The sequence below is a fragment of the Caloenas nicobarica genome, chromosome 31 (genome assembly GCF_036013445.1).
Source record: "Caloenas nicobarica isolate bCalNic1 chromosome 31, bCalNic1.hap1, whole genome shotgun sequence".
Lineage (NCBI taxonomy): Eukaryota > Metazoa > Chordata > Aves > Columbiformes > Columbidae > Caloenas > Caloenas nicobarica.
In genome coordinates, this window is record NC_088275.1 from 2,717,714 (window position 1) to 2,741,222 (window position 23,509).

A 23,509-nucleotide genomic window follows, 5' to 3' on the forward strand; every position below is an offset into this window, starting at 1 on the left:
CCGCCCGCAGGGGGCGCGCTCGCCGGGCAGGAAGGCTCCGCCCCTTCTGGGAAGGCCCCGCCCATTCCCGGCCCCTCCCCCGGGAGGCCACGCCCCCCGCAGCGGCCATGGCGGGATCGGCGCGCGTGCTGGTGCACGTGAGGCGGGGCGGGGCCGCGGGACCCGCGCGCTTCGGGCAGGTACTGGGGGGGGTGGGGGGGAGGCGCGGTGACAACGGGACACGGAGCGCGCGCCTGCGTGTGCAAATGGGGCACACGAGTGTGCACGGGGGAGATGTCACCTCCCCCCTCCCAGTGCCGTGGCAGTGGCCATCATGGTGGCCATCGCAGCACCACGGTGGCCATTCGCAGCACCATGGTGGCCGTTGCAGCACCATGGTGGCCATGGCAATACCGTGGTGGCCATGGCAATACCGTGGTGGCCATCGCAGCACCGTGGTGGCCGTCGCAGCACCATGGTGGCCATGGCAATACCGTGGTGGCCATCGCAGCACCATGGCGGCCATCGCAGCACCATGGTGGCCATGGCAATACCGTGGTGGCCATCGCAGCACCGTGGTGGCCATCGCAGCACCATGGCGGCCGTGGCAGTGGCCATCATGGCGCCAGAGTGGTGACAATGGCAACAGCCATCATGGTGGCCATCACAGTATGATGGTGGCCCTCACGCTGCCGTGGTGGCCACTGCGGTGGCCATGGCAGTGCCCTGGTGGCCACAGCACCCCCGTGCCCCTGTCCCCCGCTCCGTGTCCCCCCCAGAGCGTCACCGGCTTGTTCTGCGCGGCGCACGAGGACGCGGCCCTGGTGAACGTGGCCCTGGTGAACTGCGGGCTGGCCCGCGGCCACCTGCTGCTGTCGGACCAGCCCTTCCCCGGCTCCACCGCCGCCCTCCTCAAGGTGCGTGGGGGCCGGTGGGACCCCCCCGGTGCCCCCGCCTGGCCCCTCACGTCCCTGTCCCCGCAGAGACCGCCCTGCGGCCCCGCCGAGCAGCCGGGGGGGCAGCCGGGGGTCCCTGTCCCCTCTGGGGTGGCCGCGGGGGTGGCCGTGCTGCTGCGGGCCAGTACCGGCCACGTCCTGCTCACCCGCCGCGCCCGCAGCCTCAGCACCTTCCCCAACGTCTGGGTGCCGCCCGGTGAGTGCCGGGGAATTAACTGGGGGGCTGGTTCATTAATTTGGGTTGCCACTCACTTTGGGGCGCCAGTGCCTTTGGGGTGTCCCTGACCTTCTGTCCCTTCTCGCAGGTGGGCACGTGGAGCCAGGTGAAGAGGTGAGGGGACAACGTGGGGGCCACCAGGGGCAGGGGGAGGTTTGGGGGGCGCTGGGGCAGCCTGACCTCCCTTTTTGGCCGTAGCTGCTGGACGTGGGGCTGCGGGAGCTGCAGGAGGAGACGGGGCTGCGACTGGGAGCGGGGACCTTCTCCTGGAGGGTGCTGGGCCTCTGGGAGGTAACACTTGGGCTGGGGGTGGCCTGAGGGTGGCCCTGGGGTCCCCTCCTGTCCCCACGCAGGCAGCACCGTGTCCCCACAGTCCATGTACCCACCCGCGCCGAGCCAGGGGCCGCCGCGCCGTCACCACATCGTCACCTACCTGCTGCTGCTCTCCGCCGAGTCCCACCGGTGGCTGGAGGTGAGCGTGGGGCTGGGGACAGCCCCGGTTTGTCCCCAAGCAGCCGTGTCACTGTTCCCGAGCGCAGTGTTGGCATTCAGGCCAGGATGCGTCCCAGCGAGAGCGAGGTGAGCGCCTACGCCTGGCTGGAGCCCCCGGTCCTGGAGGCCATCGCAACTACCGAGGAGGGCGCTGAGATGCCAGGGATCGTCCCCAGCGCGCTACCGGCCACCATCAGGTGGGGGACAGGGACAGAAAGGGGGTGCGGAGCCCCAAACGGCTCCATCTCTTGTCACCTTGTCCCTTGTCACCTCCCCTCTCACAGCATCACGGAGCTGAGCGGCGGCTCCTCCCGCGTCACCCACATCCCCACCGTGACGCTCCTGCCTGCGGCACTGGCGCACGGGGACGACGTGGAGCGGGTCAGCGCCGGCACCAGATTTGCCCTCCGGCTCTGCCTGGAGTCCCTGGGGCACCGGGGACACGGTGGGGACCAGGGCAACGTCACCCCGCTCCCCAGTAAATAAATGAACTGCTCACGAGGTTGGTGTTGGAGCAGGAGGGGAGCGCTGGGGGGTCAGGGCTGCGGTGTCGCCAAAAACGGGTGCTCTGGGGGGGCGGTTTGTTCTGGGTCTGTACAAGAGGTTTTGTCTCCCGGCTGTACCTGGAGCGCTGCCCGGGGTCCCGCGCTGGGCACGTCTGGCTGCGGGAAAGCAGAGCAGAGTTAGGGGTGCGGGACCTCGCTGTGACCCCCCCCGGGAACAAACCTCCCCAAATCGGGGGCTCAGAAACACCCAAATTCCTCCCCAGCGTCCCTGTTTCCCCCCAGACTCCAACTCCTCCTGCCGCACAGCACAAACCTGCAAATCCGCAGTGGTTTAAACACCTTTATTGCATCAAAATATTGGCGGCGGTTACAAGAAAATAGGAAAATCGTCCAAGCAGAACAGTGTGCGCTGCTCCCCCGGCCCGGCGGGGATCGTCAGGGCAGGAGCAGTTTAAAAAAGGTGCTAAAAAATGTGCTACATGTGATACCTGCGGGTGCCCTGAGCCGCAGGAATCGGGAGCTGAGGATATAAACCAAAGGAGACGTTTAAATACATAAATAACTTGTGCAACGGGCGACGCGCCAGCCCCAGACACGACGCGAACCTTCATTTAAAGTCCTCGCATCGAGAAACGGGGGAAAAGTCTTTGGGGTTTTTGTATGTACAAAAAGCTGGAACTGAAAATATAGATCATCTGTTCTCTGTACAGGTCTGCGCTGGGGATATTTAAAAGGAGGAAAACAAACCTACAATTTTTTCAAAAATACATTGTAATAACAAGGGAGACGAGGGAGAGGTGGGAGGAAGCAGCGTCACCCCGTCCCTGTCCTTCTGCTGTCCCCTTCTCCCAGTAAAAACAGGGAATAATTCCCAGTTTGGGACTAGGGAGGCTCCGCGGGGGCTTTGGGGCAGAAACACTGCTTCTGCTGGTTGAACGATCCCCCTCGGGTCTTCGTGGCAGAATCCTACATTGTAGAAATGTTGCTGTTTTTAAAAATATTTCTTTGAAGTCGGGGGTTCAGTGAAACCCTCAGAAACAGGCGCTGGGACTCGGCCTCCCCGAGGCGGGAGGACTGGAAACCAGCGGCGCCAGCACTGGGAGGCGAATCCTCCGGCAGCTCCAACAAACCCGGCGCAGAAAACGGGCACAAACCCCCCGGCGCGGGCAGGCTCAGTCCAGGGAAATGACGTCTGGCCGGTGTCCCGGCAGCGCCGCGGTGCCGCCGGCCCCGGGCGGGTCCCGCAGGGCACCAGGGGGGACGATGCTGCTGCCGCGGGCGCCGTGAGACCCCCCCAGCAGTGGGGGGGCCAGGGGGTTGACGCCGAGGAAGGCACCGGAGCTGCCGCGGAACGGGAAGAAGCGGCCAAGCGCGTCCTGCTCGTCCAGCGCGGTGACGATGGACGGGCCGTAGCGCTGCCGAAACAAACCCCCCATCAGCTCACGGGGCCCCCAAAATTATTTCATCCTCCCGTCTGCTACTGTCGCCCGTGGGGTCGGGCTCGGGGAGGCCAAACCCGTCACCTCCGGGCGCTCGGAGACCCCCAGTTTGCATGAGCGAGATGTGGGTGTTAAATATCTCCCCATGGAAGCGCAGATCTGGCACCCCCGCAGCTCTCGGAGGAGGAGGATGGAGGAGGAAGGTGGGCTGAGCAAGAGGGACGTGTTGGCCAGACGGCAGATTTGGGGGGGGGAAAAGGGGGAAGAAACGAGAAAAAGAAAACCCCACACCTTACCTGATTTTCGCTTGGAAAGAAGGAAAACAAATCCAGACCTAGAAAAATAAAAAGGGGAAAAAAATTATAATAAGTCTCTGGCTGGTAAACAAACATCTTAGCAGGAGTGAAACCACACGAACGCAGGTGGGCTCAGGCTCTTCCAAACTCTCGACACCCCGATATCGGCGGCTCCAGCCCTGTCCCAAACTCCAGCTCTGTTCCCGCAGCCCTTGAACTCATCGCGTGTCCTTCTTCCCTCTTCTGTGTCGGGCCAGTGAACCCAAAACCACTCAAAACCGCTCAAAAATCCTCACTCTGATGTGCGGGACCCACGAAAAACCCCCACGGGCCGCGCGAAAGGCCGGGGCAGCGCCCGGTCCAGCCAGAGCCTTCGGCTGCTGAACTAGGACATTCGGCGTGCTGCAAACCCACGATTCCGGGGGTTTCAAACCCGCTGCCGGGGGGTTTTTGCCGTTACCTTGGAGCTCGGAGGGCAGCGGGTAGGACGGGGGGTATTCGGGAACGGGGAGGCTGGACAGGTAATCGCCGCCGAGAGCCGCCATGGGGGGGCTGCGCAGCACGGAGGACGGTTGGTGATCAAGGCTCAACGCCCTGAAACAGAATTTACAGACCCAGTGAAGCTTCCCGGGCAAAATTTCTCCCTCGTTTATCACCAAAATCAACCCCCGGTGCTCCCACAGCAAAGGCGAATCCTCCCTCCTGCCGCCACTGGTGACGCCAGTGCTTGGGGATGGGAACGAGCGGAGAGGAAGGAGGAAAAGGAGCCAAAATGCAGGAAAACGCGGGTTCTCACCCTTTGGGGCCGGGCGCTGCGGGAAGGGCCGTGCTGGCCATGGGGCACGGCCGCTTGGCCGGCGGCTCCTCCTCGTCCGAGCTGTCCAGGGTCAGGTCGATCACCTCCACTCTTCCCCTGCCCTCCGGAGGGTTCCTGCCCGCGCAGCCCACGGGGCAAAGCGAAGCGGCTGCGGGGAAAGCGGCATCAGCGGAGAGAACAGCGAACAGCGACCCCGCGATGTACCCCCAAACCCACACCCCGTCCCAGAGCAGGAGCATCATCCCCAGGATAATGATTGGGTCTCAATTTCCATCACCCGCCTGTGGTTTTCGAAGAAACCTGCGTTTTTCTGGCTTTTTCCAGCACAGGGATGCGCTAAGCGCCTGTTGCGCTCAGCGTGGTCCCAAGTACCATCTCCTGAAAATCAAGAGTGTCGTTTTGGCAAGAAAAAGGATGTTTAAGCTGAAGATCTGGCGAGCGCGGCTGCCGTACCCTCAAAGGCGGGCGCCTGGCGCAGCTCCGGCTTCTCCTTCTTGGGCTTCATGGGGCACCAGGATCCGTCCTCCATGAACTGGATCTCGTCACAGTCCGTGCAGGAGTTGAGGATTTCCATGAACAGCCTGTGGGCGAAGAATTCTCCTCCTAAAACCCGCGGGTTTGGTTTTACGCTGTTCCCTTGGTACCGAGCAAAGCCGAGATTCTGACAAAAGCGTCTTATTCCTCACCAGAAATCTCCCCCAGATCGGCACCAAAAGCCGTTTAGGGAATGAAAAAATCAGATTTTAAGTGAGCTGAGGGTGTAACTTGTCCATTTACGCTAACGTTAGAGGATAAGCCTTAGAGAAACCCTTTCTCCAGGCGGCGCAAAGGCGCCGTGCTCACCCGTCGATGATGAGGGTGTCGTACGGGGCTCGCTGGTCGCAGACGGGGCAGGTCCAGGTGGGTTTCTTCTCGTTCATCTGCAGGTAGAGCGCGGCGTCGAAGCACTGCAGGTGGCTGCAGGTCGCGGCGCGACATGGCACCGCCAGCCGCATCTTCCCCAGCTGCGGCCACAACGGCGAAAATCAGGCGGGTTTGTCCAACCGCGAGCGAAGCCGCCGGCGTCACCCCCCAGTTCACTCCCTTTTCTCCCCACCCGGCGCTCAAGGGGTTAAACTAAACCTCAACGAATTAAAAGGGGAGAGAAAACAAACCTTCCCGAGGGTATTTTTGCCATTTTGTTTTGGTTTTAAGCTCATTTCCACCTCAAAGGTGAAAGGCAAACAAAAGCAATTTTTTTTTTCGCAAGGCAGTTCGGGCAATTTCCTTCCGTCCTGCTTTGATTTGGGAATCAAAGGTGCTTTTTCAAACAAAGCCCCGGCTGCAGCGGCGTCCGCTCTGGTAAAGCGGGGAAGCTGCTCGCAAGGGTGTTATCCCATTAAAAAAAATGAATTAAAAACTGTAGGAACCTACCGGACACATGAGGGAGACGCGCAGGCTGGTGGTGGCGATCTCGCTGTCGGGATCAGCCGTGAGCTTTTCTTTGACTGAGAGAAGAGGAAAAAGGAGTCTCCTGTCAACATCCTCCTTTTACGCGCATCAGGATGTACAGACGCCGTTTATAATTTGTGCCGTGACGCTTAATTATCCAAATTACAGGCAGGTGTTGCTTACAGCTGCAGGAATTTTTACCATGAGGTTAAGAGTCTCCTCGGTTTGATCGTATTCGCCACAGTCCCTGCCTTAGAAATTTTGCAGCCCGCCTGTCAAAGGGCAGCGTGGGGGAAATATTTTGTTGCAGGGAAACACTTATTTGTAGGGAAACGGTACAATTTAGGTGCAAGCAGCAGCGGCTCCGCTCACGGGACGTATTGTGGACGTGTCGCGACAGAGACGGGCTGGAAAAGGTTTGATTTAGAGCTCTGGGCGACGGCATTGCTGAAGTTACCGGGTAACATTAATAACCGAGCGGAACGACGCGTTCCAGGGTACGCACTGAGGGCTCGTGAGTGGTCGGGGTTCCGGATGCCCTTGGCCCGCAGCTTCTGCAGCAGCGTCACCGACGTCAGCTGCTTCACCAGGTACACGGACAGCGAGTAATTCTGCCGAAAAGACACCGAAACGCCTCAAATCTCAAAAAATAACAGCAGGAAGGGGACGGGGCGGCAAAAAACACCTCGACCCAGCCCCGAGGCTGAAAAAAAATGGGTGTTTGAGGCAGAGCGGCAAGCGGGAAACGGTTTTGTTCTCACCCGGCCGAACTCCGAGGACCAGTTGACGACGATGGTGTTGGGGACGGTGGCCGAGAGCCGCGCCAGGGCGGTGATGTTGATGGGCCGGCTGGGCCGCTTGGGCTCCGCGCCGTTCTTGGTGGGCGGGAGAAAACCCTGAGGGGAAAGGGGGAAAATCCGGCGTCAATCGACCCTCCCTGAGGTGCAGGAGTCCACCGACACAAACCCCGTTTCCTCCCGGCACCTCGGACCGACGGGTGTTTCATGTCACGTCTCAGAGATCTAGAATCTCATTATTCCTCCTCGATGTCAAGAAATTAAGCAGCAGAGGTTTCCCGAGGAGCAGACCGAACCTCTCCAGAGCTGCCGGCCCGGGATGTTTTAATGTGAATTAAAAACCAAGCCCTACCCCATTCAACTGAAAAATCACAGCCCGTGACAAACCCCACACTGAGCGCGTTTTTGCTTCGTTATACCCACGTTCCAACTTGATTAGAAACCCGTTATCCAGCCCGAGAGCGTCTGTTCTGTCATTTATTCTGTATTTTGTACACATTACCCTTGACCGCAGTGTCTAGCTCTTCCTGCCATGTGATAAACTAAAGGCAGTGCCATTATTCCAGTAACTTAATTTACTCTGCATTTTTCTTATCAAGTTTCTCCTCAAAAAAAAAAAAGAGAGAACCCGCTAGTTAATAAGAACAATAATAATCAGGCCCAAAGTTTGCGTATTGCTGCACTTCCAGACCACGGTTTTCATCGCCAACCCGCAGCCTGGAACGTGAAATTGTTTTTTAACCCGATCAGTCTTTCATCTCCACAAAAACTGGACTCATGGGGAGCTGCGGCTGCGGAGAACGGGCAGATTTGAGTCTACAAGATATTACAAATAAATCGGGTTTACTCACAGGCAGGGGACAGAGTTTGCCGTTGACCTTGACAAATAAATTAGGAGGGAAATAATCTTCCTGGGGACAGCTGGTTTCGCACAAGCAAAACCTGAAGGGAGGAAGCGGCGAGTGAGCAGCGACGTTTGCACAAAACCGTGGCCAAATCGCCCCTTAAAAGGGGAAAACGCGTTTCCCCAACTGCTTTAAGTCGCCCAAAAATAAACCTGCTCCATTGTTTTTTTAACCTCTCTCCACTCGCCAAATAAAACAAGGAATAAAACAGAGAGCTCATCTTTTCCTCGCTCGGGATGTGAGAAGAGCGGGAGAGCAGAAATGATCCCAGCGGCGCTAAAATTCACTTTTTTCAGGGGATGGGACTTGGTGTGTTCACCAAAAAGACATTTTCTTACCTTAATTGCACCTGGACAGTGTAATCGCACTTGGCACCTGGTAAGATGTCTCTGCAAAAGAAAAAAAAAAGGTCTTAAAATTGTCAGATTAAAAGAATTACAATGATGGCAGCATCAATTTGTTATATCGATATTGATACACAGGAGTTGTATTAGGAATAAACCAGGGCAGCTGAATGGTAAAAACAGGTAATTCCTGGTCAAAACAGGAGGCAAAATTCCCAAAAAAGGGAGATAAAGCAAAAGCTTATTGAACAGAGAGAATGTGGTGGGAAAAGGAGAAAAATCAACCTCAAAAATTCCTGCGAGCATGAAGTTTTCCGAACATAACGCCAGGCACGGAGTCGCCCGTGAAAACAAACACTCGTGTCTGCAGGCCCTACGTTTGGGGATGAATTCACTCTTTTTTTTAATGCCGATTGTGATCTTTTCCTTCCTGCAGGCAAAACCCGAGGCTCTGGGGCAGGTGGGTGAAATTCCCCTTTTTCCACCCAAATCCCAGAGCCGCTGTTTCACTCACCGGGACGTGAGGATCTGCTGGACCTGCTGGGGGCTGAGAGCAAATGTGAAATGAGCTTCTTCAAAGCGCTGACTGTTCGTCGAGGCTGAAAAATCGAGAGAATAAAGACGAATTAAATCATCACCGGGTCGTTCTGGCACCCGCAGAAGGTGCAAGAAAAGCACCAAAGGAGAAGAGAATTTGGGCCGAGCTGCACCAGGTTCCTGCTGCTTTCGCGCCCTCGGGAAATGAGGACGTGTCCAACGCCCCGTGAGCTTTGAAATTCGTATTTGTGGTTATCGGTAGCATAGAACGAAGACCCCAAAAAAGCCCATTCCAATGGTTCCCCGGCTCCGGAATGTCAGGAATGCGAGGCCCCGATTTCCCTGGAAAACCAGCCAGAGCTTCAATCGTGCAGTTTTCCGGGTTCTTTGCTGCGTTTAGAACCGATAACGAACCTCCGTCTCATGGCCAATTTGTAACTGGTGTTATTGCTGGAGAGAAACACCAAAAATCTCCGAAATTCTCCCAAATCACAGTAACACGGCGAGAGGTTTGGGGGCGGGAGAGTCAAATCGTTAACCCCCATCGCCACCCTCTCCATCCCCTTTTTCGTAGTTTTTTTCCAATATATTGCTTATTTCTGCTGGTTTTTTTTCCTGACGTGACCTTACACATCACAAATTAAAATACAAGAGTGGGAAGGGGATGTTTACACTGAAAAGATGCTGGACCCCCAGAAGCCAGAAATAAAGCGAAAAAGCCCGTGATCCCCCGGGAAATGCAGAAAAACTCTTTTCAAGCCCAAGCACCAACACATAAATAAGGGAGTTTTACCAGAGGAGAGGAAAAAAAAGACATTTTTTTTGCAAGGCGAGTGTCCCATTTCAGGGAAGAGGCTCAACCGCAGGTCGACCGAGAGGCTGAACAAAGCCAGACCCAAGAAAAGATCAGTTTTAGTAAAACAGGAACGAACCCAAACCCCCCAAAACGCCGGAGGTTTGGCCGGAGCACGGATGCACTTATCTCGGCTTCAGCAAACATTGCGGTGTTTGTACAATGAAAACCAGCCCCGGATCCAGCGAAAAACCATTTAAAAGGCCTGAGACGGGCGGGTCGGGTCTGAGGAGCCACAAGGGCTCGACCGTAAGTAAAAATAACATGTAGAGCTTATTGGAAACACCAGAACGGGCACAAATCGCCCCGAGCGCGGCGGCGCTTCCAAACCCACCAGTGATTCTGGGGCTGATCCGCACCCTGTGTCCCCACCGGCGTTTTAAAGGCAGCAAACACACAAATTTGCCAGAATTAGGCCCAAAATGGCATCTTCTTTTCCCTCTTTTACAAACGGGGAAGCGTTGCAGTGCTCGGTGGCCGCAACGCGGTGAGAAACCAGCGGCTTTGCCCTCGTCACACCCACTTCTGCTCTTTTTAAAGACCTGTTTGCTGCATCCTCTTGGATTTGCAACGAGCTGGTCTGTGACGCGTAAACCAGCTCGTCAATTTTATATATCAGAAGATTTCAGGCCTATGCTTTCGTTAATTAAGGCGGAATTAGGACTCGAGTGTGGCAGAGGATTTTTGAAGCTGTTTTGCTGGAAGTCACTTGCAAAATAAAATCGCTTTTCACAATTAACGAGTTTGGAAAGGGAGCCAGCGTGGTGGGTCTGACGGATCAGATCAGAACGCACACGTACCCAGCGCGGTGGGTCTGATGGATCAGATCAGAACACACACGTACCCAGCGCGGTGGGTCTGATGGATCAGATCAGAACACACACGTACCCAGCGCGGTGGGTCTGACGGATCAGATCAGAACACACACGTACCCAGCGCGGTGGGTCTGACGGATCAGATCAGAACACACACGTACCCAGCGCGGTGGGTCTGATGGATCAGAACACACACGTACCCAGCGCGGTGGGTCTGACGGATCAGATCAGAACACACACGTACCCAGCGCGGTGGGTCTGACGGATCAGATCAGAACACACACGTACCCAGCGCGGTGGGTCTGACGGATCAGAACACACACGTACCCAGCGCGGTGGGTCTGATGGATCAGAACGCACACGTACCCAGCGCGGTGGGTCTGACGGATCAGAACACACACGTACCCAGCGCGGTGGGTCTGACGGATCAGATCAGAACACACACGTACCCAGCGCGGTGGGTCTGACGGATCAGATCAGAACACACACGTACCCAGCGCGGTGGGTCTGATGGATCAGAACACACACGTACCCAGCGCGGTGGGTCTGACGGATCAGATCAGAACACACACGTACCCAGCGCGGTGGGTCTGACGGATCAGATCAGAACACACACGTACCCAGCGCGGTGGGTCTGACGGATCAGAACACACACGTACCCAGCGCGGTGGGTCTGACGGATCAGATCAGAACACACACGTACCCAGCGCGGTGGGTCTGACGGATCAGATCAGAACACACACGTACCCAGCGCGGTGGGTCTGATGGATCAGAACACACACGTACCCAGCGCGGTGGGTCTGACGGATCAGATCAGAACACACACGTACCCAGCGTGGTGGGTCTGATGGATCAGATCAGAACACACACGTACCCAGCGCGGTGGGTCTGATGGGTCAGATCAGAACACACACGTACCCAGCGTGGTGGGTCTGATGGATCAGATCAGAACACACACGTACCCAGCGTGGTGGGTCTGACGGATCAGAACACACACGTACCCAGCGCGGTGGGTCTGACGGATCAGATCAGAACACACACGTACCCAGCGCGGTGGGTCTGATGGATCAGAACGCACACGTACCCAGCGCGGTGGGTCTGACGGATCAGAACACACACGTACCCAGCGCGGTGGGTCTGATGGATCAGAACGCACACGTACCCAGCGCGGTGGGTCTGACGGATCAGAACACATACGTACCCAGCGCGGTGGGTCTGATGGATCAGAACGCACACGTACCCAGCGCGGTGGGTCTGACGGATCAGATCAGAACACACACGTACCCAGCGCAGTGGGTCTGATGGATCAGATCAGAACACACACGTACCCAGCGCGGTGGGTCTGATGGATCAGAACACACACGTACCCAGCGCGGTGGGTCTGACGGATCAGATCAGAACACACACGTACCCAGCGCGGTGGGTCTGATGGATCAGAACGCACACGTACCCAGCGCGGTGGGTCTGATGGATCAGATCAGAACACACACATACCCAGCGTGGTGGGTCTGACGGATCAGAACACACACGTACCCAGCGCGGTGGGTCTGATGGATCAGATCAGAACACACACGTACCCAGCGCGGTGGGTCTGACGGATCAGATCAGAACACACACGTACCCAGCGCGGTGGGTCTGATGGATCAGATCAGAACACACACGTACCCAGCGCGGTGGGTCTGACAGATCAGATCAGAACACACACGTACCCAGCGCGGTGGGTCTGATGGATCAGATCAGAACACACACGTACCCAGCGCGGTGGGTCTGATGGGTCAGAACACACACGTACCCAGCGCGGTGGGTCTGATGGATCAGATCAGAACACACACGTACCCAGCGCGGTGGGTCTGATGGATCAGATCAGAACACACACGTACCCAGCGTGGTGGGTCTGACGGATCAGAACACACACGTACCCAGCGCGGTGGGTCTGACAGATCAGATCAGAACACACACGTACCCAGCGCGGTGGGTCTGATGGATCAGATCAGAACACACACGTACCCAGCGCGGTGGGTCTGATGGGTCAGAACACACACGTACCCAGCGCGGTGGGTCTGACAGATCAGATCAGAACACACACGTACCCAGCGCGGTGGGTCTGATGGATCAGATCAGAACACACACGTACCCAGCGCGGTGGGTCTGATGGGTCAGAACACACACGTACCCAGCGCGGTGGGTCTGATGGGTCAGATCAGAACACGCACATACCCAGCGCGGTGGGTCTGATGGGTCAGATCAGAACACACACGTACCCAGCGCGGTGGGTCTGATGGATCAGAACACACACGTACCCAGCGCGGTGGGTCTGATGGATCAGAACACACACGTACCCAGCGTGGTGGGTCGGATCAGCTCGTCGTACACGTCGTAGAAGGGCAGGCTCCTCATGGTGACGTCGGGGTGCACGGGGAGCGGCGCCTCGGCCTCGCGCTTGCCCGCGGGCAGCAGGGACGCGGTGATGGCAGCACCGTGGTCGTAGGGCAGGTGACAAGCATCGCGGGGCGTCCCCGGTGTCCCCGGGCCGTGCAGCATGGCCAGGTCTGGCGGGGCGAGCAGCTTGCGGGGGAACCTGCGCCGGTAAAGCTCCTTGATCTTCATGTGCACGGCCGCGTCGCAGCCCAAGCGCAGCAGCTGCAGGGCCTGCGACAGCAGCTCCTGCTTCCTCCCACTCCTGTTCCACCCAGCGAAGCCCAAGAGAACCTGCAGCTCCGACACCCTAAAGCTCATCACCATGTGCTGCGAGGAGAGAGAAAACAAGCGCCGTTAGAATCGCCACGTGGGCCAAAAACCCCCCGCGGGTTTGCTGAGGCCCTAAAAGAGGCACTGTCAGGCCGGAGTTCCCCTGTCCCCGTCACCAACGGCTCCTCAGGAGCAGAACTAGAAATATTCCCAGTTATTTTCGGCTTTTAGATACTTTGCTCCGATCTGGAAACGCAAGAGGTCCCGTTTGTTTCCCGATGCGAAGGGCTGAGCTGGTACCCAAAGGGTCGTTAAATCACCCTAAATCGTCTTCAAATAAACCAGCTCTTGTAGCATTAAACTCACATTTAAACTAAAGCTTTTTGTGCCCCTCTGGGCTTAAGCTCCAGCTTTAAGGCCCAGCTTAGAACGGCTGAGCCCCAGCGTGACCGCGGGGGCTTTCAGACATCAATTTGATTCTTTTATTGCAAAAATAGACGTTGGGAACGCTGGGGTTTTGCCCGATGTTTCTCTAAGGAGACACGTCAGACATCAAATCTGAAAATAGATGTTGGTCGTTAATGAGAAAGGCTGTAATTAAAGAAAACCAGACACCAGGCAGCACTTCTATACCGAGGCTGTTATCAGTGGAGAGTCCAACAAACCCCACGGGGTTCAAGTGAAAGATGCCCAAAGAGCAGAAAATACAGAGTATTTCTGTGCATATTCCAGCACCATTTTTCATTAAAAAGGACTAAACCTGGGACACTTTGAAATACAAAAGGAGGTTCAGCACCGCTCTGCGTCCACAGAGACTTTTCCCGAAACGCACCCGATTCAACAACGGGCGAATTGTTCTCAAATCAGTTACAACTTGGGGTTACCAGGAGGTGGCTTTTGCGTTCGGGTCAATTCTCCAACCCAACGGAGCCGTTTTCTGTCCTGATGGGAACATCTCAACTTTACCTCTTACCGACCAAGTTTTCTAGAGTCGCTTAGAAATTCGGAATGAGGAGGCGCGCAGGGGTCAGGCTTATTAGATGGTTAATTGATTCTGGCCCGTGCGCCAAGGGGTTTGAAGGCAGTTTAAATCGCTTTATTAGGATGGTGTTACCCACACACCAACAAAAAAGCATCTCGGGAGGACAATGCGACAGATGTTCCGCTTCCCAGGGAGGAAAGACAAAAAGGGAAGGATTTGGTAAAGATCTTAAAGCTGCTTCTGTCGCTACAAGTGCCGTGTGGTCCCTGAGCCAAACAGACACGGCGCCAGATTAAGGGTTTGTGTAGAAATAAACCCTGCGGGTATGTGGGATTCGCCCGTTACCTTCGCTGGGGATACGCTCGAGAGAAGAACGATGAATTTAGACTTTTTCCCCCATTTTGGAGCCGGGAGGACTCGTCAGAAGCAGGAAACCTCTGTTGTTTACGAGGAAAAACAGCTCGGCTTGGGGTCTCTCAGCTTTGACAGTGCCCGTTTTAAAAACCTCTCGGAAAACACCGATTGGGGACACACCGTTTATTAAATACTCCTCTCACCAACTCCCCCCCATCTCGCCACAATCGCTGCAAAGGCACCAACCCCCTTCCCGCGTTAGTTATTCCCCAAACCCTCCGGATTTGGACCACAGATGAGTGTAGCATGGCTCGCCAGCACGGGGTTCACGCTTTAGCGTTAAAAACACACAAAACACACGTATTTGTGCCACTGGCCGGCTGTGTCACCACCGCTGTGGACTCGCATCTACCCCGAAAGCCTCTCGGGTCACTCGGAGCAGCAGAAAAAAGTTGTTTATTGCCGTAAGAGACGGCAGCGAGAGCTCCCGGAGGGCACCTGAGCCTTTTGACTCAAATAAAGTGTCTTACGCCCACCACGGGCTTTATAAGGAGAAATTATTTCATTTTGAACTGGCCCGTCTTGTTTTTACAATGAGGCGCAGATGGGAAAAAGCTCAAACCACCTCCTGGTGAGGAAACCAGAAAGGGGGTAAAAGGGAGACGGACGAGGGGAAAAGGAGCAGAGATCGAAAAATAAAGCGAAGGAGCCTCAAGTTGTGTGAAGCTCCAGCGAAAGGCACTCGGGGGTGCGAACCTGCGCGCTAAGCTGCGTCTAGACCCGGCTTTGCCGTCTGCCAAAGGACGGCCCCAAATCGCAGGATTAGGGACGCGGTCGCTGGAGCTCGACTCCCGCGCCGACCCCGCTCGCCTAATTACAATTATCAGATCCAATTTCTCCACTGGTATCGTTAACGTTTTGCCATAGGGTAACCCTGTAGTAGCTGGGTTTAAGTTTTAGGGGAGGGAGAAAGATCATGATGTAAAGCTGGGTCAGAATTTGGGCAAGATTACGGACAAATATCCCTCCAGAGAATTACGTTCTTGCTGGGGCTGGCGGCCAAAAAGGTGCCAGTTCCCAAAGGTCTCACTGTTCCCAGCAAAGGGAAGGGGGCAGGATTCTTATGTTCCTGTGGGGGGAGAAAAAAATATTAAATCGCCAACGAGGAGAGGGAAAAAAAAAAAAAAAAAAAATCAGCTTTGGAATTAGTTACCGGGGGCAATTTCATATTCCACAGTCTGGTGGGCAAAGGTGGTGACACACTCTGACTCCTAAAAAAAAAAACAAAAACGAGAAAAAAAACGAGAGTGGAGGGAGGTGAAACCCGTCAGACACGGGCAGCGCTGCAGCAGCGCCATGGTACACGCTCTGCTCCCCAAAACCGCCTCGCGCCCCCTGCTCTGCTCCCCAAAACCACCTCCACACCCCCTGCTCTGCACCTCAAAACCTGCCCCCTGCTCTGCTCCCCAAAACCGCCCCGCGCCCCCTGCTCTGCTCCCCAAAAACCGCCCCGCACCCCCTGCTCTGCTCCCCAAAACCACCCCCACACCCCCTGCTCTGCTCCCCAAAAACCGCCCCGCGCCCCCTGCTCTGCTCCCCAAAACCGCCCCCACACCCCCTGCTCTGCTCCCCAAAACCGCCCCCACACCCCCTGCTCTGCTCCCCAAAACCGCCCCCACACCCCCTGCTCTGCACCCCAAAACCGCCCCCACACCCCCTGCTCTGCTCCCCAAAACCACCCCCACACCCCCTGCTCTGCACCCCAAAAACCACCTCCACACCCCCTGCTCTGCACCTCAAAACCTGCCCCCTGCTCTGCTCCCCAAAACCGCCCCCACACCCCCTGCTCTGCTCCCCAAAACCGCCCCCACACCCCCTGCTCTGCTCCCCAAAAACCACCTCCACACCCCCTGCTCTGCTCCCCAAAACCGCCCCCACACCCCCTGCTCTGCTCCCCAAAAACCACCTCCACACCCCCTGCTCTGCTCCCCAAAACCACCCCCACACCCCCTGCTCTGCTCCCCAAAACCACCCCCACACCCCCTGCTCTGCACCCCAAAAACCGCCCCCACACCCCCTGCTCTGCTCCCCAAAACCACCCCCACACCCCCTGCTCTGCTCCCCAGAAATCACCCCCACACCCCCTGCTCTGCTCCCCAGAAATCACCCCCACACCCCCCGCTCTGCTCCCCAAACCCGCCCGGCTCCCCCTTCCTTCGGTTTCTGTCTCTCCCCCTCTGGAGCCCCCCAGGGGTTCTTGGCCCCCCGGACTCGCCGCTGGGGGCACAAAGGTCCAAACCAGGAGCCCCCGCTCCGCTCCCCCCCCGGCAGCCCGTGCCCCCCACGTCCCCCCGACCTGGGGGTCCCCTGGGGCTCCCCCAGCCCTGCAGCCCCACGCCTCCCCCTGCCCCCCACGAGCTCTCCGCCCCCCAGCCCCACGCGTCCTCTCCCGCCACTCCCGTCCCCACAAATTCCTCAGCCCCACAGACGCCTCAGAACCCCGCAGCCCCACGCGGCCCAGCCCCAGCCCTAGCCCCAGCCCCAGCCCCGGCCCCTTCGCCCCTCCGCCCCCTCCCCGCTCCCTCACCCTCCGCACCGCAGCCCCGGCCCGGCCCGGCCCGGCCCGCTCCCGCTCCCCCCCGGCTCGCACCTTCAGCTCCGCCGCCTCCGCCATCTTGGGACATGGCAGCGGGCGCCGCCGGAGCTGCGCGCGCACCGCGCAGGCGCGTCGCCACGCCCACACGCGTCGCCACGCCCACTTATCGCCACGCCCACTAATCGGTCGCCACGCCCACTAATCGGTCGCCACGCCCAGCAGGACCCCCCCAAATCCAGCCCTCTCGGCTGCAGACGAGGACACCGAACGGGGACGTGGGACGGGGACGGGGACACGGACACGGACCGGGGACGCGGGACAGGGTCATGCGGCTTTTCCAGTTTAATGGCTCGGGGGGGGCGATGGGAGCGGGCCCGATCCTGCCCCCCACTCCCCCGTCCGCAGGATCCGCAGCAGCATGGCGTGGACCCCCTCGTCCATGAAGCCCTGCGGGGAGCAGAGCTTGGCCATGGGGGGGGACCTCAAGTTGTCCCCCACTCCATGTCGCCCCAAAACAAGGGGGACAGGGGGACCCACCTGGGCAGCGTGGAGCAGGTGCGTCCTATAGACGGCTACGATGTCCCGGTGGTTTTTCTCCTGGACCTGAGGAGCAGAAGAAGAAGGTGCAGATGGGTGACGCGAGGTGACAGCGGGTGACACGAGGTGGCAGCGGGTGCTGGCGCCCACCTCCAGCTGGAGCTGCAGCCGGGCGTTCTGCCCGCGGAGCCCCAGCACCTCGGCCGACAGCTTCTCCGTCTCCACCAGCAGCTTCTTGGTCTGGGGGGGGACACAAGGTCAGGGTGCCGGTGGGGACCGGCAACCCCCTGCCACCCCCCGGGGTTGTCCCTTTGGTCCCCATCTGCTCCAGCCCCTAAATTTATCTGGGAGATGGACTCGAGTGGGGAGAAGATCCTGGTTGTCCAGAGGTCTCCGGGCAGCCCTTGCCCCCCCGAAATGTGGGTCGCATGGGGTGTGGGGATGCGGAAATGGTGGGGTGGGGTGGGGGGTGACAGGGGAACAGTGGTGGGAAGGGGACAGCGATGGGGACAGTGACAGGAAGGGGATGGGAAGGTGCTGGGGATGGAGACAGCAATGGGAAGAGGATGGTGATGAGAAGGTGACAGTGATGGGGACAATGACAAGAAGGGGCCCCTGTCCGCGTCCCCACCAGGCCCTCACCGTTGTGTCCTTGTCACGGCAGGCGCTGGCCAGCTGGCCCGCCCTGGCCCGCAGGGTCCCCAGGCTGCGCTCCAGCCCCGACACCTTGTCCTGCAGCTCCCGCTCCCGCGCGGCCGCCACCGCTGTCACCTCCTCCTGCGCCCGCGTCGCCGCCGCCCGCCACCGCTCGGCATTGCCGCTGTCACCGGGGCGCTCCCGGCCGCGCAGGGCGGTGACGGTGACGCTGAGCCGCTCCAGCAGCTGCTGCGCATGGGGACCCGGTGCCGTCCCCAGCTCCTCAACCAGTTTGCCCAGTGCAGCCTCCAGCTCAGCCAGTAGCCCAGCCCCGGTGTCCCCATGGGTGCCATTGCCACCACCAGGGGTGCCATCACCATGGGTGCCACCACCACCCCTCCGGGTGCCATCACCACTGCCATGGGGGTCAACACCACAGATGCCATCTCCATGGGTGCCACCACCATCATCATGGGTGTCATCAGCATGGGTGCCATCACCACCCTTATGGATGCCATCTCCACGGGTGCCAACCCCACGGGTGCCACCACCATGGGTGCCACCACTACCCCCATGGATGCCCCCTCCACAGGTGCCACCACCATGGGTGCCGTCCCCGTCCCCGTGGGGCCCGTCGCCCTCCATCTCCGCGATGAGCTGCAAGGCCTCCTGCTGGGACCTCACCAGCCCGTCCAGCTTGCGGTGCAGCTCCCGCAGGACGCCCGCCTCGGCGCCACCGTCACCCCCCGCCTCCCGCACCCTCTGTCCCACCCCATCCCTCAGCGCCACCAGCTCCCGGGCCAGCGCCGCCATTCCAGACCCTTCCCGTGCCGCTTTGGCACGGCGCTCCCGCTCCCGCAGCCCCCGCAGCTCCTCCTGCAGCCGCTCCCGCTCGCGGCCCAGCCGCACCAGTTCCCCCAGTAGCATCCCGTTGCTCTCCTTCAGCTCCTCCAGCTCCTTCTCCACATTCACGCCCTCTGTGTTGGTCGCCGGGCTCTGGGATGGCCCCATGTTGGTCGCCGGGCTCTGGGATGGCCCCATGTTGGGTGTCAGGCTCTGGGATGGCCCCATGTTGGTCACCGGGCTCTGGGATGGCCCCATGTTGGGTGTCAGGCTCTGGGATGGCCCCATGTTGGTCGCCGGGCTCTGGGATGGCCCCATGTTGGGTGTCAGGCTCTGGGATGGCCCCATGTTGGTCACCAGACTCTGGGATGGCCCCATGTTGGTCACCAGACTCTGGGATGGCCCCACGTTGGTCGCCGGGCTCTGGGATGGCCCCATGTTGGGTGTCAGGCTCTGGGATGGCCCCATGTTGGTCACCAGACTCTGGGATGGCCCCATGTTGGTCACCGGGCTCTGGGATGGCCCCATGTTGGGTGTCAGGCTCTGGGATGGCCCCACGTTGGTCGCCGGGCTCTGGGATGGCCCCACGTTGGTCGCCGGGCTCTGGGATGGCCCCATGTTGGTCACCGGGCTCTGGGATGGCCCCACGTTGGTCGCCGGGCTCTGGGACAGCTCCGTCCCGGCCCACGACTCCTCCCGCCGGAGTTTCTCCAGGAGGACGCGGGATCCCCGGAGCATCTCGGCGTGGGTGTCATCGGCGCAGCCCAGCGCCCGCTCCAGCCCGGCCACCAGCTTCTCCCAGGCCGCCAAGCTCTTCCGGACGGCGGCGGCCGACACCACCTCGTAGTGGAGTTTGCTCCGCAGAGCTTCCTCCACCTCCCGCCGCAGCCCCTTGCTGCGGGTGACGGCCGTGGCCTTCATCGCCCGCAGCTTGGCACACTCGTCCCCCAGCCAGCTCAGGAACGGGGCCAGCGCCGGCGTGCCATCGTCCCCATCCCGCCACGCCGCGGCTTGGTGACCGCCATCCTCCTCTTCCTCGGCCACCATCCTCTTCCTCAGCTGCTCCAGGAGGGCCAGGCAGGCGCCATCCTCATCCTCATCCTCGGTGCCGGCAGCGGCTCCGCAGCCGGGCAGGAGCAGCGCCAGCTCCCGCACCCGCTGCCGGATGGTGTCGGCCGCCTTCGCCAGCCGCCGGCATTCCCTCCTCTTCCTCGCCAGCCGCTCCCGCAGCCGCCGCACCCGCTGCTCTTCATCCTCCTCCTCCTCCTCGCTGTCGCTGCCCGGCGTCTCCTCGCCCTGCGGCGCGCCGGCGCCGTTCTCTGCTGGGAGGAGAAGAAACAAGCCCCTTTTTCCCCTGTTTTTCCACTTTTTTTATAAGGGCAGGGAGGTGGCGGGGGCCTCACCTGTCCCCCCGGCACGGTGACGCCGGTGCCTGTCCCCCGCGGCTGCCCCGTGGCGCAGCAGCAGCTCAGCCGAGTCGCGGCTGCCGTGCTCGCGGGCCAGCGCCAGGGCTGTCCTGCGGGAGAGGTGACACGGCGACACGGCGGCACGGTGGCACGACAGCCTGATGCAATGCTGGCACCACGGTGACGTGGCGGCACAGAGATATGGGTCCCTCCCCGCCCCCTTCTCCCCCCTCCCTGGGGACACCCGTGTCCCTTGGGGACAGGGGACAGCGCCGGAGCTGCCTTTGCATGGGGTCCCCACTGAGCCACCACCCAGGGCATGGAGGAGGCAGAGCAGAGAAACCCCCTCCCCGCCACCCCCAAATGTCCCCCTGTCCCCGCGGCCACCCACTTGTTGTCCTTGTCACCCAGGCTGGGGTCGGCCCCTCTCTGCAGGAGCTGGGCGCAGATGGCAGCGTGGTTCCCCCGCGCCGCCAGCATCAGCGGGGTCTGTCCCTGCTGGGGGGGGACACGAGGCACCTGTCACCCCCGCGGTCCGCCGCCACCCCCCGCCACCCCCGGCACCCCACTCACGGCGTCGGTGACGTCCAGAAGGGCCTCGTGGTCGCAGAGCAGGAGGACGCTGGAGGCGCAGCCCGAGGAGGCTGCGGGGGCAGGGGCTCAGAGGGGCACCCCCAAAAGAGCCTTCGACCCCCTCCCAGCCCAGCCCAGTCTGGGGGTCCCCGTCACTCACCAGCCCAGTGCAGGGGGGTCCGGTTCTGCGCGTCCACGTGGTCCTCGTTGGCACCGTACTGGGGGGGACAGCGGGCAGGGACTGTCCCCAAGAGGGGGACAGGACCTGGTGTCCTGCCCTGCCCCTCCCCATCCTCATCCCTGTCCCCATCCTCATCCTCATCCCTGTCCCCATTCCAGTCCTCATCCCTGTCCCCTTCTGTGTGTCTGTCTCCATCCTCATCCCTGTCCCCATGTCTGTCCATCCCCATCCTCATCCCTGTCCCCTTCTGTGTGTCTGTCTCCATCCTCATCCCTGTCCCCATCTTTGTCCCCATCCTCATCCCTGTCCCCATCCCTGTCCTTGTCCCTGTCCCCTACCTGCAGCAGGACCTTGACACACTGGGGCTGGCAGGCAATGGTGGCCAGATGCAGAGCGGTGCTGCCTGCAAGAGATCCGCGGGCTGGGGACCTTGGGGCCATGGGGACACAGCCAGCGGGGAATGCTCCCCCCCAGGGGACATCTCGCCTTGGGGACATCTCGCCCTGGCACGGCAGGACAGGGCGCTGCCCCAGCACCTTGGGGTGCGGGGCTGGGGATGCTCACCCAGAGGGGACACGGGGACGGGACACTGTGTCCGTGTCCCCCCCACACCAGGCGGTGTCCCCAATTTACCGTCATCGTTCCTCTCGTTGACGGGGGCCCCGTGCGCCAGCAGCAGCGTCAGGCACTCGGTCAGACCCCTGGACGCAGCCAGATGGAACCTGGACAGCAAGAGGCGGCTGTGACCGATGTCACCGCCCCGGAGTCCCCCCGCGCGTGTCCCCCGGGGGTGACATACGCGGACTGTCCCACGGCGTTGAGCTTGGCGGGCCGGGCGGTTTTGCGGGCGGCCAGGGCGGCCACCCTGCCCACGTCCCCCCTCTCCACCGCCTCCAGCAGCTTCTGGTCCTGCTTGGTCCAGCTCTCAACCTGGGGGGGTGACAAGTGACACCTGCGGGGACAGGACCCCCGTCCCACCCCACCAAGCGGCGAGGGGAAACTGAGGCACGGCTTCTCCAGGACTAACACCTCTTTTGGGATGTGGCCCCCCACAATGGACCCCCCCGCGGTGGCGCAGGGCCGTGCCTCAGTTTCCCCACACATTGGGTGCTCCCTCAGCGACGGGGCGCTGGGGACCCCGAATCCCGGCACAGCCCGGCCCTGGGCGAGGCCACGAGCGTGTCCCTGCCTGCGCCGGCCCGGCTGGTTTGGCGAGCTGTGCCGCGCCGGCTGCACCGCGGTGCGGGGTGGGGGCACCAGCGCCAGCACTGAGACCAGCACAGGAGCCGGGACCAGGCCTGGGGGTGCGTGGCCGGGAACTGGGGGTCAGGGCTGGGTGTCTGGGCTGGGACTGGGGCTGGGACTGGGCTGGGATTGGGATTTGGGCTGGGATTGGGGTTGCGGGTGGCACCAGAGCCGGGATTTGGGCTGGGATTGGGGTTGCGGGTGGCACCAGAGCCGGGATTTGGGCTGGGATTGGGGTTGCGGGTGGCACCAGAGCCGGGATTTGGGCTGGGATTGGGGTTGAAGGTGGCACCAGAGCCGGGATTTGGGCTGGGATTGGGGTTGCGGGTGGCACCAGAGCCGGGATTTGGGCTGGGATTGGGATCGCAGCCGGCGTTGGAGCTGGGACTGGGGCTGGGACTGCAGCCGGCATCAGCGCTGGGGTTTGGGCCGGGGCTGGGGTTGGGGTTGCAGCCGGCGCTGGAGCTGGGATGGGGATTGCAGCCGGCATCAGCGCTGGGATTTGGGCCGGGGTTGGGATTTAGGCTGGGATTTGGGCTGGGACAGGAATCGCAGCTGGTGCTGAGCCCCCCTGGCCGCTGCAGTCCAGGACTGGTGGGCACGGGGGGGCTGCAGCATCCCCTCAGCCCAAATATGCCCGCAGCCCCCCCGGGCACCGCGGCAGCACCCACGGGTGCGGGCAGGACAGGGTGCCACCCCCATCCAGGCCGGGGGGGACACGGGGGACACACACTCACCGCCACCTGCGAGCTGGAGCAGGAGAACATCCGCTTCATGGTGGCCGGGGGGGTCACCGGGACCCCCAGCCCCTCGCCGGGGCGGGTGCGGGAGCCGAAGCGTCGCGGGCGTGTGGGTGCGGGCGCCGGGAGCGCGTCCTCCGCCCCGTCACCTCCGTCACCTCCTGCGCCGGGGGGGCAGCACCGCGCCCGGGCTTGTCCCGTCCCGGCACCTCCCCAGGGACCTCCCGTGTGCCGGAGAACCGACCCCCCCACGCTGCACGGCTGAGACCCCCCACTCAAACTCATCACACGGCTGAGACCCCAAAACTCATCACACGGCTGAGACCCCCCACTCATTGCACAGC

At 60.6% G+C, this 23,509-nt stretch overlaps 3 protein-coding genes across 7 annotated transcripts; 1 reads left to right on the forward strand and 2 right to left on the reverse strand.

Annotated features, from left to right (window-relative positions):
• NUDT17 (nudix hydrolase 17) lies at positions 1-2,860 on the forward strand. Of its 2 annotated transcripts, XM_065653548.1 has the most exons (9): positions 1-179; positions 759-896; positions 963-1,131; positions 1,241-1,266; positions 1,351-1,443; positions 1,526-1,624; positions 1,705-1,841; positions 1,929-2,146; positions 2,433-2,845. In XM_065653548.1, exons 1-8 carry the CDS (start codon positions 108-110, stop codon positions 2,128-2,130), a joined length of 936 nt encoding a protein of 311 aa, XP_065509620.1. In that variant the 5' UTR covers positions 1-107; the 3' UTR covers positions 2,131-2,146; positions 2,433-2,845. The 2 variants fall into 2 exon arrangements, with proteins under 2 accessions (XP_065509620.1, XP_065509619.1); XM_065653547.1 differs by having other exon boundaries at positions 1,929-2,860.
• On the reverse strand, positions 2,492-17,126 carry PIAS3 (protein inhibitor of activated STAT 3). Of its 4 annotated transcripts, none has more exons than XM_065653545.1 (14): positions 17,059-17,126; positions 12,724-13,129; positions 8,694-8,778; positions 8,174-8,224; positions 7,782-7,872; positions 6,895-7,029; positions 6,639-6,744; positions 6,116-6,189; positions 5,546-5,622; positions 5,156-5,283; positions 4,682-4,850; positions 4,346-4,479; positions 3,886-3,923; positions 2,492-3,565 (listed from the first exon to the last, which is right to left on the reverse strand). In XM_065653545.1, exons 1-14 carry the CDS (start codon positions 17,080-17,082, stop codon positions 3,323-3,325), a joined length of 1,761 nt encoding a protein of 586 aa, XP_065509617.1. In that variant the 5' UTR covers positions 17,083-17,126; the 3' UTR covers positions 2,492-3,322. The 4 variants fall into 4 exon arrangements, with proteins under 4 accessions (XP_065509617.1, XP_065509613.1, XP_065509615.1 ...); XM_065653541.1 differs by having other exon boundaries at positions 5,546-5,706; XM_065653543.1 differs by lacking the exon at positions 17,059-17,126 and adding an exon at positions 14,400-14,457 and having other exon boundaries at positions 5,546-5,706.
• On the reverse strand, positions 14,728-23,450 carry ANKRD35 (ankyrin repeat domain 35). Its single transcript, XM_065653517.1, has 15 exons — positions 22,592-23,450; positions 22,283-22,478; positions 21,980-22,132; positions 21,814-21,902; positions 21,519-21,583; positions 21,160-21,217; positions 21,000-21,070; positions 20,818-20,924; positions 20,424-20,536; positions 18,184-20,342; positions 17,692-17,781; positions 17,542-17,607; positions 17,311-17,451; positions 15,622-15,679; positions 14,728-15,537 (listed from the first exon to the last, which is right to left on the reverse strand). Exons 1-13 carry the CDS (start codon positions 23,448-23,450, stop codon positions 17,347-17,349), a joined length of 4,131 nt encoding a protein of 1,376 aa, XP_065509589.1. The 3' UTR covers positions 14,728-15,537; positions 15,622-15,679; positions 17,311-17,346.
• Between the last annotated feature and the right edge of the window lie 59 nt (positions 23,451-23,509).

What these genes read in the sequence shown, in the direction of transcription:
- PIAS3 (XM_065653541.1), bottom strand. Translation starts at nt 17,082, where the DNA reads ATGGCGGAGGCGGCGGAGCTGAAG. An exon ending in GGTCCTCGGAGTTCGGCCGG is followed by an intron (nt 6,745 to 6,894) that starts GTGAGAACAAAA and finishes TCTTTTCGGCAG; the next exon opens with AATTACTCGCTGTCCGTGTA. An exon ending in GACACCCTCATCATCGACGG is followed by an intron (nt 5,284 to 5,545) that starts GTGAGCACGGCG and finishes CTTCGCCCACAG; the next exon opens with GCTGTTCATGGAAATCCTCA.
- NUDT17 (XM_065653547.1), top strand. Translation starts at nt 108, where the DNA reads ATGGCGGGATCGGCGCGCGTGCTGGTGCACGTGAGGCGGGGCGGGGCC. An exon ending in GGGTGCTGGGCCTCTGGGAG is followed by an intron (nt 1,444 to 1,525) that starts GTAACACTTGGG and finishes GTGTCCCCACAG; the next exon opens with TCCATGTACCCACCCGCGCC. An exon ending in AGTCCCACCGGTGGCTGGAG is followed by an intron (nt 1,625 to 1,704) that starts GTGAGCGTGGGG and finishes GTTGGCATTCAG; the next exon opens with GCCAGGATGCGTCCCAGCGA.
- ANKRD35 (XM_065653517.1), bottom strand. Translation starts at nt 23,450, where the DNA reads ATGAGTTTGAGTGGGGGGTCTCAGCCGTGCAGCGTGGGGGGGTCGGTT. An exon ending in CTGGGTGACAAGGACAACAA is followed by an intron (nt 20,537 to 20,817) that starts GTGGGTGGCCGC and finishes CCTCTCCCGCAG; the next exon opens with GACAGCCCTGGCGCTGGCCC. An exon ending in GCCGTGACAAGGACACAACG is followed by an intron (nt 17,782 to 18,183) that starts GTGAGGGCCTGG and finishes GTCCCCCCCCAG; the next exon opens with ACCAAGAAGCTGCTGGTGGA.